This window comes from Condylura cristata, unplaced genomic scaffold, assembly GCF_000260355.1.
Source record: "Condylura cristata isolate star-nosed mole 26May11 unplaced genomic scaffold, ConCri1.0 scaffold00038, whole genome shotgun sequence".
In the NCBI taxonomy this organism is placed as follows: domain Eukaryota; kingdom Metazoa; phylum Chordata; class Mammalia; order Eulipotyphla; family Talpidae; genus Condylura; species Condylura cristata.
In genome coordinates, this window is record NW_004567139.1 from 3,667,163 (window position 1) to 3,679,931 (window position 12,769).

At 56.3% G+C, this 12,769-nt stretch overlaps 2 protein-coding genes across 5 annotated transcripts in view; one reads left to right on the forward strand and one right to left on the reverse strand.

Annotated features, from left to right (window-relative positions):
* ARSG (arylsulfatase G) overlaps window positions 1-10,066 on the forward strand; it is an 86,110-nt gene extending 76,044 nt beyond the window's left edge. For 2 of the 4 annotated variants that reach the window (XM_012733112.1, XM_004693358.2), the window contains 3 exons: window positions 807-927; window positions 4,971-5,061; window positions 9,151-9,524. In XM_012733112.1, the coding sequence (XP_012588566.1) occupies window positions 807-927; window positions 4,971-5,061; window positions 9,151-9,434 (496 nt within the window). In that variant the 3' untranslated portion in view covers window positions 9,435-9,524. Of the gene's footprint in view, window positions 1-806; window positions 928-4,970; window positions 5,062-5,510; window positions 6,105-9,150 lie in introns of all 4 variants that reach the window. The other 2 variants (XR_001146100.1, XM_012733111.1) reach the window with 2 other exon arrangements.
* Window positions 10,067-10,190: 124 nt separating this feature from the next.
* WIPI1 (WD repeat domain, phosphoinositide interacting 1) overlaps window positions 10,191-12,769 on the reverse strand; it is a 26,112-nt gene continuing 23,533 nt past the window's right edge. The window contains exon 13 of the mRNA XM_004693458.2: window positions 10,191-10,914. Coding sequence (XP_004693515.1) covers window positions 10,867-10,914 — 48 coding nt within the window. The 3' untranslated portion in view covers window positions 10,191-10,866. The remainder of the gene's footprint in view (window positions 10,915-12,769) is intronic.

Here is a 12,769-nt window from a genome sequence, read left to right on the forward strand (position 1 = left end):
CTAACTCTCCTGAAGTGTTGCCAATGACTGCCTGAGGGTGATGGATGGCACATTGTTCTCTTATTTTCCTGGGCGTTCTATTTTTTAACCTGCAAAACATTTACTGTGTCGTCACAGAAAAAAAGAGCTACTTTAAAGGGAGTGGGATGTTTTGCACGGCATGGAGGCCCCAACAGAGACTAGGTGTGGGTGACAACGGAGCGGGAGAGGTTGGAACATTCTCGTGCAGACACCTGTCGCACGCTGCTCCCTCTCAGGTGTGGCGTGGCAGGGAGGACCCCTCGTTCTTCCATGGGTCCTGGGGTGGAGGGGCTGTGAATAATCACAGCACAAATATCCACCAGAATTTTTTCTCAGAATTTAAGTTCCTCTCATTTACTATTATGTCAGAGTTTACAACAGAAATTTTAATTAGAAATGTTTTCCATTCTTCATTTAACCATCTATATATGTGTGCAAATATCTTTGTGATATCTTTCCAAGGCACTTCTCGGGGCCTCGCCTGTGTGTTTGGTGCACGCATGCCCCTCTGGGGCTGACGCTTATTATCACTCACAGTTTGGAGACCAGCAACTGGGGGTGAGAGTGAGAAGTCATGGAGGTGACCGGGAGCCGCGGGCCATGGAACCTGCGTGCTGAACTGCAGCTGGGTGCTGCCTCTCAAGGAGCTGAGATGCAGAAGAGGAGACGGGTGGGGAAGTGGGGTCAGGGGCTTGGTCTGGGCTGGTCAGGTTGGGTCTTGACCCCGCCCTGGCCACAGAGAGCCTGGGAACCACAGGCATGGTGCTGTCTTGTTTTTCCTGCAGTGTGCTGGACATCTTCCCCACGGTGCTGGCCCTGGCCGGGGCTGCCTTGCCGCCAGGACGGAGCTTTGACGGCCTGGATGCTTCTGCCGTGCTCCTTGGCAAGTCGCAGACTGGGCACCAGGTAAGTGGAGGGGGCACTTGGCTTATTTTTGTTGGGTGAGATGACGGACGAGTGCCCGGGCCATGTGGGGTGTCCCTCCTGGCATGGGGTAAGGATCTCAGCTGCCAGGCTCATCCTAAAATTCTCAGTGCACATAACGCAGGAACGGACGTCCAGCCTGACAGAGTGAAAGACGATTTTTGAATGGCACTCCCGCCCTGGAGGGCTCAGCCTGCAGCCTGCAGCCCATGAGCCAGTTGGGTTCAGCTACCCATCACCGGGTGTCCCCTTCAGTGTGCCGTGCAGCAACAGCCGGAAATGTCAGAGCTGATGGCCTTTCCCTGTCATTTCCGTGTGTCTTCCTTTTGCCAAAGGGAAGAGGAAGTGGGAGGAGAGGAGGCCAGAGGACCCCCTCTGTAAGGGGCTGCGTGCCCAGGCTTCTCCACGAGGAACCCACACATCAAAGGGTCTATTTATGTCCTTGCCGAGGGGAACTGGAAGTGACTCAGGTATTGCTTAAATGTCCAGTGGCCTTTGCGAAGCTGCCCTCCCTTCTCAGTCAGCCGGGCCCGGTGGCCAGCAGTGTCCACGCCTGTGTGTGCAAGTGTGCACCGGCCGGTGGGTCGCCAGGAGCGTCCGCAGAGGAAGCTCTGCCTCCCCAAGTGTCTGACCCTCCGGAGCTGCGGACCCAGCCTGTTCCGGCTGAGCTGGGTGGGGGTTGGGTGGCAGGAAGATAATTTCCGCCTTTGGACCAGAAATGAGCAGCTCAGAGCCTTGGGGGAGGCTGAAGACTCCAGCAGAGAGGCTCCTGAGTGTTGATTGCCGTGGCTACTGAGGGACTAATTGGGGTCACCAGGAAGCGTTTTCAGGCCGTGGGCTCCTTGAGGTGGCCAGTCCCCCCAAGGAGGCAGCTCCTGGGCCCCCAGCTTCCTTCCCACTCTTCCTCCAGCTGCACTGTCTGCAGAGTCACGGTGGCTCTGTCTCCGGGGCTCAGTCGGGACCCATCAGCTGCCACAGGACAGGGCTGGGTCAGCGAGCAGGGAGGAGATGCAGGTACAAGCCCCAGCACCTTTGGGGATGTCCTGGGGACATGTGACTTCTGGTCATGAAGCTGGCATGGGCTTGCTCTCTGGCCGCACACCCCCCACCCCACCCCCACCCGCCCAGGAGGAAACAGCCCTGCTCCGGGCTTGCCAGAAGTCACTGATGGTATCTTCTGGAGTCAAAGAGCAAGACTGCCGGCTTGGGGGGGGGGGGCAGCGCCTGCCTCTAGCCTCCCCCACAGCACATTCCTGCAGGGCACCTGAGATAAGATTACTGAGCATTTGAAGGTTTTGGGGGGCAGGGGAAAGCTTCCCCCTCCCACCTCTCCTCCCCTCCCCCCCAAGGTTGGGGTCTGGGGCGTCAAAGACAGGGCGGGGAGACTTCAGTGACAGGCAGGAGGAAGGGACGCCTCACCTTAGATGAGATGGGGAGAGGACGTGTTTACTGATAAGGCTCTGACCAGCAGACCCTCCAACTACATTCTTCTAGGTCGTAAAAGAGCAAGCAGCCATGGAGTCTCTGATTAGGGAAAAGCAGGAAGCTCAGAACATGCTGATCTCTCCTTTTATTAGGGGAGACTTAGGCAAGGGTGATTCTTCACGCTCACGGGATTTCACCACTCTCTGCTCAGAATACTCGGGGTGCCAGGGAGGGTATGCTGAGACCACTGTGAGAATCTTCGGGGGGGGGGGAGGTCTGACCGGGCCTCTTTGAGGGGCTTAGCTAATTGTTGGTCTTCCGTGGTCAACTGCTAGAGACTGGAGTGAACAGAAATTCACCAAAGGGAGGCCAGGACATATGACCGTAACGATCCACTGACCTACCCACATGTGCACACACATACACACATCTATGTGATGCATCATGTCCTTTTTGGTGAACTTATTCGTATTCACCCTCAGCAATGTCCTGGGCCTGCAGGGCTCTGCCCGGGGTGGCTTTCAAAGCCATTTCCGTTTCAGGAAGCTCACAGTGAAGCCAGGTGTCAACACTATATGCAAATGGGGGAGGGGGGGAGCTGGGTTCTTCCCTACTTTGCAAATGAAGCGGCCTCCCCAGGCCCTGTGTCCAGAGGTTGAAAGTTGAGTCCTGGACTATGCTTTCCCTCGGAGGTCTTCTCGCTGTGCACTTACTTCGTCCACGGCCGGGCACCTCGGGTCGGTGATGTTCAAACTCCAGAGCAGCTGGTACATGCTGAGCCTGCAGCTTCTGACCCGGCTAGGGCTGTGCCCAGCGCAGACCATGGAGGGCTGCACACATGCCTGGCACGACTCCCGCCTGGGCTTTCCTGACTGCCAGTCAGAAGCCAGAGGTTGTAGAGACAGGAGTAAGTCAACTCAGGGGAGGCTTCCGCCTGTCTCTGCACCTGCCTGGCCCAAACCAGCCCCAGGCTGCTCAGGCTGTAAAACCTGCGGAAGCCCAGGCCCTGCAACGCCCACCACCTCTCTTAGGGAGGCCCCTAGTGGTGAAAGACGCCAGGCAGAGGTGTGCACCCTCACCTGTTGGGGGCGAGGACAGACCTCCATCTGGGGGTGCTGTGTGAGCCCTGGGCCTCCAGGTCCTCACGTCAGGAGGCCGCTGGCCCGCTTAGGACACAATAAAGCAACGGATAAGAGGGCGACCACAAAGACGTGACGTGTTTGCAGACGGTCAGGTTATCTTTGAAATTTGGACCGGCTTTCTCCGGAGAAGAAATTGCTTCCGTGGCAACCCGGGCCAAGTTGCCAGCCTTCTTCCGACGTGGAGCTCAGCCAGCACCTCACAGTCACTCTGCCCAGAGGGGAGGAGTCCCCGAAACCCACCCACGCTTCCCAGGGCAGCCGACGCCCAGGTTTGCGGCCTGTGGGATTTCAGAACAGCCTGCCTGGATGACCCCAACGCGGGTCATCTGTGTGGGGTTCCTGGTCCTGGGTCTCAAGTCATGTCCTTGCGGGGGGCCACCAGACCTTGTCCCCCATGGCCTCCCATCTTCTGGGGGTCAGAATGCCTGCAGATGCGTTGACAGTTCGGTTTGCAAGTCTCCTGCTTCCTGCCTCTCCAGGAGGAAACAAAACAGACTTGTGTGGCGAGAGACTGGGCTTCCCGTGGGGCTGGGAGAAGTGAGGGTTTGGGTTACACTGCTCTTCCTGTTTGGAAGAAGCCGTGTGGGCATCACGAGAGAGAAGCGGAGCGGCAGGTGTGGGGACCCGCCAGCGTCCTCCCCAGCTGCGGACCTGGGGGGGTGGGGGGCAGCTGTTTACGGCTCCAACACATGTTTCTTGTTTTTTTTTTTTTTTCTTGAGCCCCATGGAAACTTTGAATCATGTAAGTGCCTTTCCAGCGATCTGTATCGGTCATGATTCATACCACGTTCTCACGCTTCTCGCTGAACCCCCCAACCCAGCAAGGACGCCCATCATTTATTTTCTTCCAAGTCTCTCCCTTAGAAACCCCAGATGAGTCGCTTCCGGTCTGGAGGGTCATTCTTTCATTTAAGGCGCGGTCAGAGTAGGGTTGACTCCGAGGAAAGGGCCTGTACCCCCTCACCGGGAGCCTGCTCTGTCCCCTGAAGGGGCCCTCTGGCTGTCCTTGTCACAGAGGCTGGAAAACCCTCCAGCTGCTGAAGAAGCCCCTTTCCAAGAGAGCTGGGCTCGCTGGTCAGAAATCCATTGGAGGCACCCGGGGCCCAGGCCCCACCCTGTGCCTGAGGGCTGGCGCCCAGCTCGGCTGTCTGGGGTGTGACAGGGCCTGGGCAGTTCGTGCCAGACAGGCCCAGGGCTCGGTTTAAAGTGCCTTTTGGTGCTGGGCGTCGTCTCCCTGTTCTCCTTCACCACCCTGCAAATTCTGACATCGGTATGTGCTGTATCTGACCAGAGCCTCGGCCACACTGACTGAACGAGGATCACCCCCCGCCCCCCAATTCTAGGGCTCCTGGCTGATGGTGTGGACAGCTGTGGACCAGAGGGGATGGTGGGGCTCTGGGGGCTTGATGCTGGGAGCACCTCTGTGATTTTAACATAAATCCCGGCACCCCTTCTCAGGTGCTGTTTCACCCCAACAGCGGGGCGGCCGGGGAGTACGGAGCACTCCAGACTGTCCGTCTGGAGCGCTACAAGGCCTTCTACATCACCGGTGAGTGCATGGGGCCCCTCAGCTCTGCTCCCCGTGCAGCCCTGGACACCAGCCCCTGGATTCCTGGGTTGTCTCGGGGACTCTCAGCACGGTTGGAGGTTCCACCCCAAAAACTGGTCCTGGCAGAAGGTCCCCAGCACCCAAGGCTGAGGCACAGGCCTTTGGCACCCACAGAGATGCAAATAAGTGTTTGCCTAATTTTCCACAAGAGCCAAGCTCCTTCAAGTTCAAGCACTTTTGTAGAGTCCCTTCCTGCCCCCCCAAAGTCCAGTCCATTGTTATGCTTTCAATGCCAGTTTGGTTGTATATTCAATGGAAGCTGAGAGATATTTTAAGGGGTCATTACTGGATAATAGGCTGTTTCAGAAAATAGCCCTTAGAAGTCTAGCAAACGGACAGAAGTCTCCGCTTCTGGCTTCACTCTGTGCTGTCCTCAATGTCTGCTTTAGGCACTTCTTGCTGCCAGCTGGATTCAGACTCTGTCTACCTGGCTCCCTCTGCCTTTCTGGACTTAGGGCTGCAGCGAGCAGCCTCGCCCAGGCGTCTGTAGTAACCTCCCCGGCAGCTTTTAAGACCTCAACTCAAGTGCCCCCTCGATCCTGATATTCTCTCGTACTTCCAGTGCGGGCTGGTTGGAGAACTGTGGACATTTGTCGCATTCTGCCTGCCATGTCTGTCTTCCAAGCACATCTTGTCAGCCCCTAACTCAGAGCCCCGCAAGCTTTTATGCACGTCTTAAGAAGCATCAGCATGGTTTCTGGTCCTTAGTCGGAACCCCAACGCAATGAATGAAAAATAAAAGATGAATGGACAAAGTGTTGTGCCGGCCCGGTGCAGAGCCCAGCTGGAGTCGATTATTTCACATTAGCGTTTTCCACGGAATGATATAACACAAAAGCAAAAAACGCTGTTTCCCTGGGTGTAAATAAGTGACCCTGAAGGAAATGTGGCAGAAAAACAGAACAAGTTGTTTTGAGTCCGTCCCTGGAAGGATATGAAAAACACCACAGGAATCTGATTCTCCAAGACCAGAAATGTGACCGGTCAGACATGTGTTTTGCTTTCCGATGAAAGTTTCTAGATTACGGTCTTTCATTACCTTATCGAAGCGGCATGGCTTCTCCAGGCTGAGTTAATTTCAGAAGTCGTCACCCTGCCAGAAAGCCCTTGCAACCACAACACTGGAATAATAACTGTTACCATGAAGTAATGGGCCTGTTTAAATGATCACAGTTCTACTCAGGGGAGGCCGGGTGGGGAGGGCTGAAATCCCAACAGATGTGGCGAGATTTATAAATAGGACAAAAAGCTCAGCTTGCAAGGCAGGGCCCAGGGCAGAGCCTCTGTTTCTTCTTGAGCCAGGCTGGGTTGCGCTGCGTTCCTGTGAATGTGCCGATTCACCCAGGCCACTGACCCATATCCTCAGGACTGAGGTGCTGGCTGACAGTCCGCTTTGTGGCGTAAGGATCTGCGTGACACCCCTTTGCATTCCTGATGTTAATGTCCGGAGCCTTTTAGCCTGGGGGAGCCCAGCTAAGCGTTGTCAGACATGGTGTAGTGGAGTGACTCACTTTCAGTGTAGTTGTTGGTGTGACGGGGTTTCCCTAGACCACTTTATCCTTCCTCAGTTTGTTTGATGTATGTTTTGTGGCTCTCCTGTTTTCTTTTGGATTCCGTTTTTACAAATTAGCTTCTCTATAATCTATTTTTTAAAGATGTTATTTATGCATGCATGTGTAAAGAGCTGTGAAGGCCAGAGGTGCAGGGGGTGAGAGGATTCACCAGAGACAGTGGGGAGCAGAACAGGCAGATCTACTGAAATACACAGCTGAGGGGAGCAGTGGGGAGACAGGAGAGGTCTGCTGCGTCAGGTGGGTCACTCCCTGACTGGGGATCGAACTCCGAACTAGGGCTATCTTGGTGATAGCGCTGAGACGCACCCCCTGAGCCTTCAGGGCGGCCCTCTGGAATCTTCTGTACTTCTTTAAATGGCTGCCCAGGGCTTGTGTTCATTCTCCCTCCACTGACCTCGGGGTAGCAAGCGACTGCTGAGCCCTCCCGGGTGAGCGTCGTTACCTCTGACAACCGTGTTTCTGTATAACCGTCCTTGGCCTCTGCTGTCACTGTCTTATTTCTTAAATCTCTGCACTTTAAAACGCCACGATACAATTTCAATACTTTGGCATGAAGCGGCTCTCTTTAGGGAAGTTCAGGTAGAAAAACAATGCTTAGACTCCCCAGGGCACACGCCCTTCAGGGGGCCGGGGATTCTCTCCGCTGTCGCTTTCCTGCTGTCTAGAGAGCTGAGCGTTTCTTAGGGTGCAGCCCCCCTTCTTCAAGGCCTGTGGCCAGGCCTCTCTATTTCCACACAAGGCCTCTGCGGTGGCTGCTGCTCCTGTGTGTCGTCTGCCCACCTGGTGTGGCCTGGCCGCTCAGAGGGGGCGTTCACACTTCTGTGTGTTCATGTTCTCACTGATGAGGATGGAAGGTGACTTGACGCTCCTGACATGCCAGCAACCGGAAATTTCCTATTTCGAAGTTTCTAAGAACATTTGAGGGGGCTAGATAGGCTGTGGAGCTTGAGCCTCCGGTCTCCCGGGACACTGGTTTTGTTCTCATGGGTGGTTCGCCACCACCTCACCCTCTTCAACCGTGGGAAACGGCTCTTTGAGATTTTGCTCTTAATCTCAGCTAAACCCCTTCGTCCTGGCCTTTACACCTAGCGTGAACCTTTGAGGGCGTCCATGGAACTATGACGTGCTTAGCAAGTGTTGCTGACTTCGTGGGATTCACCCTCGATCTGTGTTCCCTGCAGGGGCCGCTGAAGTGCTCTGAGCTCTTCAGCTTATAGCTCATGTCACTGGGGTCCCGCACAGGACTCGGGGTTCGGTCCACGAGCCATGGGAATTTCCTGGCAGATTCTGGGGCTGCTTTCTGGTGGCCTTCTTCCCAGGACTTCCCCACTGGCTGGCATCTGTCTGGCATCCCTCACCTCGGACCCGGGGTCACACGGCCTTCTCCCTAGGTTCTCTGCTCTGTGCTGTGTCCCCAGGGGGACACAGTGGGACCTGCCTCCCAGAATCGAATCCCTTTCAGCGTTTGCTTGCCTGGTTTATGTTCTAATGCCTTCCTTTGGTTGTATTTTTAAAACTACGTTGCCGTGGATTTATAACACGCCTCTGCTCTTTAGTGACTCCAGACTTGAGGCTGAGACTAATGTCTTACTCTCTGCTGATCAGCCTGAGTATCACAGGCAGCAGAGGGCGCTGTGTACAGGTACCACCTCCCCCTCCCCCCACTTTCCCCCTTCCGCTCTGGCTGGGTCTCCTGGGTTTGCTGGGTCTCCTGGGTTTGTTCTTACTGAATTGCACTTGGCGACAGGGTAATGAGTCCTGGGGGACAGCTGATCTCGCAGCTGGGTTTTCTAAGGATGCTGCTAAGCACCCACTGGCAGGGCCCTGCTCTCACGCTGCGGTGCCAGAAAAAGCTTGGTGTGCCCTGTGCCCACCACTGGCAAAGTCCACTGGCAGTTTCAGCTCAGGTGTGCGGAGCGCCTGTATTTCCGATGGCTGGCCTTTGTGGATTCACTTCTCTGACACCTTTGCTACATTTTGCATGGAAAAGGCAAAAAAAAAAAAAAAATCAGACATCATGACTAGCCAGGGGTGTGGCCATTACCCCAACATTCTTGTCGCTCACTCCTCTCTTGGGTCCCCCTTGATAGCCAGATCTTAATTCCCAGTGAAGCTTGGCTTCAGTCCCAAGTGAAATCACTCACCTCGCCTTCCTGCTCACTCACCGTCTTTGCTACTTGAGCCCATTTAAAAAAAAAATCAAACACCCTCCCAGAGGCAGAGAGGAAAGACACGTTTGAGGGAACAGGCTGCTGGCGGTGCGGGAAGGTTCCGGGAGACGTTCAGGTACTTTCGACAAACGGGGTGAACACAGGGGTCACTTCCAGGCCGGGCCTTTGACGGGGGAGGCCCCCGAGACTCTGCAAGTCCTGGCCATGTCAATGTGTAAGAGATCGTGGGGATCCTGACAGCCGGGCCACAGCGGCGCTGATGGGGTGCTTGTCTCTCTCCCTAGGCGGAGCCCAGGCCTGCGATGGCCGCACTGGACCCGAGCAGCTCCAGGACCCTCCCCTCATCTTTAACCTGGAAGATGACGGCGCTGAAGCGGAGCCTCTGGACAGGGGTGGCGCCGAGTACCGGGGGGTGCTGCCCCGGGTCAGACAGGCTCTCGCGGATGTCCTGCGGGACGTGGCTGGCGACCGCACCTCCAGGGCCGATTACACCCGGGCCCCTTCAGCCACGCCCTGCTGCAACCCCCACCGGGCTGCCTGCCGCTGCCAGAGCGGCCCCTGGGCCTGACTTCCCCGCGGGAACGTCCGGACGCGGCATGGGGCGAGTTGGCGCCAAGACGTGGTTTTACCCTCTCTGCAGTTCGTGCTCAGAAACAAGGCACAGGGTTGGGGTTTGACCCTTCGGGCCATTGGCTCGCTGGCTGTGGGGCGGCTCCTGGGCTTTGGGGTAAGACAGGTGCAAGCCCCAGCTTTTGCACGTGGGGGATTATTTGGGCCACCCTGCAGCCTGCTCTGGGCCTCGGTCCTGAGGCCCCACAGGCAGTCCACGCATGTGCCTGGCTCGCTGTGTGCGGTCTGGTGCTGCGCCCCCTGGTTTTGTGGGTCAAGTCACCACAGGTTCATCCTAACCGGTGTCTGCTGGGCATTCTCCCTGCAGACTATGCCCGGGACCGCCAGGGGCTGTGCCAGTGCAGAATGGGAGTCAGGAGATCTGGCTGGGGTCTGAGCTCTGTTTCTCCGAGTCCTATGGGGTGCTGCATGGGTGTACATGGCACAAAATTAAGCCTGTCATGAAGTCTCAGAGAAGAACCTGCAGTAAGTCTATGGTTCTAACTGCTTATCCCTAGCCCCCCTTAAAAAAATAAAAAAAAATTCTGGGCCCTCCCTGGTGGCGCAGCAGGTAAGGATGCAGCACTGCAAGCTGGCCGCAGCCACTTCAGTGCGAGTTCAATCCCCGGCCCCGGAGGTGACCCACAGGGCACAGCAGACCTCTCCTGTCTCACCTGTTGCTCCCCTCAGCAGTGTGCTTCATTGATCCATCTGTTCCGCTCCCCACTCTGTCTCTGGCGAATCCTCTCACCACCGCTGCGCCTCTGGCCTGTACCCCCATTCTGTATTGAGTTAATGTTGGTTTACCACAATGCTTTTGGCTCAGGGGTTCAAGCCTACACCTCTCAGAAGTGTGGCCCCCACCAAGCCCTCGCCTTCTTTTAAGGTCAAATGACTGCCTTTTAGAGATTTTTGGAGTTTTCCCTGTTTCCTAAAGCCATGGAGAAATACAATGTACAGACCTTTCATTTCTGCCATCATTTTATTATTAGTGTCCTAGATGGGACTCAAAGATAATAAATGATTTGCTCTGATCACTGCAAAAATACTTTGCTTGGCTAACAGAGTCTCTATGTGGGTGTAATATACAAGAAATACAGTCCAGAGAGGTTTTCCTATAGGTACATTTTTACACAGCATACATTGGAAAAGGATGCCCTTTTTAATACAAAATTCTGGCTACAGACCAATATGGTTAGTTTGCGCTGACCACAGCGGCGCGTGTCCGCAGGCAGCCTGTGGAGGCGTCTCCTGCCCGCTGGGGCTGCGGAGCTGGCGACCAAGTCCCGGGCTTCGGTGGCCTGGGGCTCCTGCCCCTTCTGCTCACACAACTGCACTCCGTGTTCCACCTTCCTCCTGAGAGGGGGCCTGAGTCTGGGGTGTGCTTCTCATCAGGACTGCTTCGTTTTGCCCTTCTGACTTCCGCGGCACAAGATTATCTACCGAAATCAAAACAGAACGGCCTTACTCTTTCCGGGAAGAAGCCGGGCGCAGCTTGCCCTCAGGCCTGGGCCCCGCGGCGTGCGCCTGGGAGGCCCCGAGCTTTTCTCTCGGGTCCACAGAGGGACCCTCACTCACAGCGAAAATCCACCCGTCTCGTTTATGTCTTGACGAGCACGGCCCAGTCTCGGAAAATACTATTTGGAAAACACGTATGTGCTGTGTCTGTGCTTTTTTTTTTTTTGGAAAGGCTGATCTCCCTCGTAAACATGGACTGCTAGATCGTCCCTCAGGAATCCCCTCGGTCCCGATTCCTGGACTCCGGCGCCTGAGAGAAGACTGGCTGAGAATACACAGACCTGAGGGCCGTCTGGCTGCTGAAACGCGGCCCCTGAACCCACATCTTCCTACGCTACCAGAAACGACACATCTGCCACCGTTCTTGGAGCACAGGAGGTGCCCGGGAGACAAGAGGGCAGAGAGGAGGGAAAGTGTCAGTGTATTTCCAACAAGTCCCGTGAGGGTGACCCACGTTCTCCCAGCAAAGCCGAGGGCGCCCAGGCTGAGAGATGATCCAGGCAAGCCCACACGAGCCACGTAGCTCTAACCCAGCTGCGACTCCGGGGCCCTTTCAGCCTCGAATGTGCTCAAAGCTGTGAGCGCTGGGCCAGTTTCATAACCGGCGTGAGGATTCTGAGCAGAGGAGCGGGCTAGCCCCTCCTGCTGGGGGTACCCCCCAGAGGGGCGCCGTGGGGCGGCCGGTGTGGAGAGGACGCCGGGGTGGCCAGGCCGCTGAGCCTGGGGGGAAGCCTGCTGCCACCGGGGCCAGGCCCTGTCCTCGTGACCGCCTGCCTGCAGGCAGAGGGCAGGGCTGGCCGCCGGCGTCCTGACGCCCACCCAGCTCTGCTCCAAGTCCAGCATCTGTATAGGGACCTCGTGTGGGGACCTATTCTGTGTCCAAAAACCCTTGAAGCAACTTAAAGCACATCCCTTGGTCCTTGAGAGGGAGAAAGGCCGAAACCCAGCTCCTAGAACATTCTAGGAGGACGTGGCCTCAAGCTCAGCTAGCACTAGTGCCCAAGTGTCTTGTCTCCCTCAGTAAATGATCTACTGACTGTACCTATTACTTTATTCCGCGTACCTATTTACTATTGGCAAGAGGCCGCCTCCTGAAGCTAATGTCCAAAGCACCTCAGTTTCTAACAGGTTGACTCTGAGGATCGGATTAAGAGCTATTAACAACCTACTCATCTTTTACATAAGCCCAGACTTGCACCAGAGCAAGTGAGGGGGACCTAGCTAGCGAGAGCAGCGCGAGGGCTCGTGTCCACTGCCTCCGCCTGGCTCTGCCAGGAGATGCACCTGTAGGTGAGGAAGCACCCACGTCTGGGGAGACAGTGTCCCCCTCTCTGGTTACGGGGGGATTGAGCGCCCCAAGGCGAGTAAGTGGTCTATCAGGAAGCTCCAAATCGGCAGCTATTTTAAATTAACCATTAGTATTTTGCCGAACCACTGCTCTCCGCCCTGAAAACAAACGGCACCTGGCGGCCAAGCACTTGAGCACCTGTCTATGGGAAGCCCGAAACTCAATCCCGAGCTGCGGCCCCGGGCTCCTATGGGAAATTCCGCGCGGCCGCCTGCCCGCGCGCGGTCAGCTTCTCTCGCTGACCCAACCGTCCGCGATCTCAGCGAGAAGGAAGCTGACCCGCACCCATCCTTCTGCGGCGGAATGGGGACTGACGCCGGACGAGGGCGGCGAGCACAGCAGCGCCCAGGGGCACCGGTCATGCCCGGTGGCGCCTTCCGTCCTGCTCCCCGAGGGCCCCTGCGGGGCTCATGTCTTGGCCTCAGCCC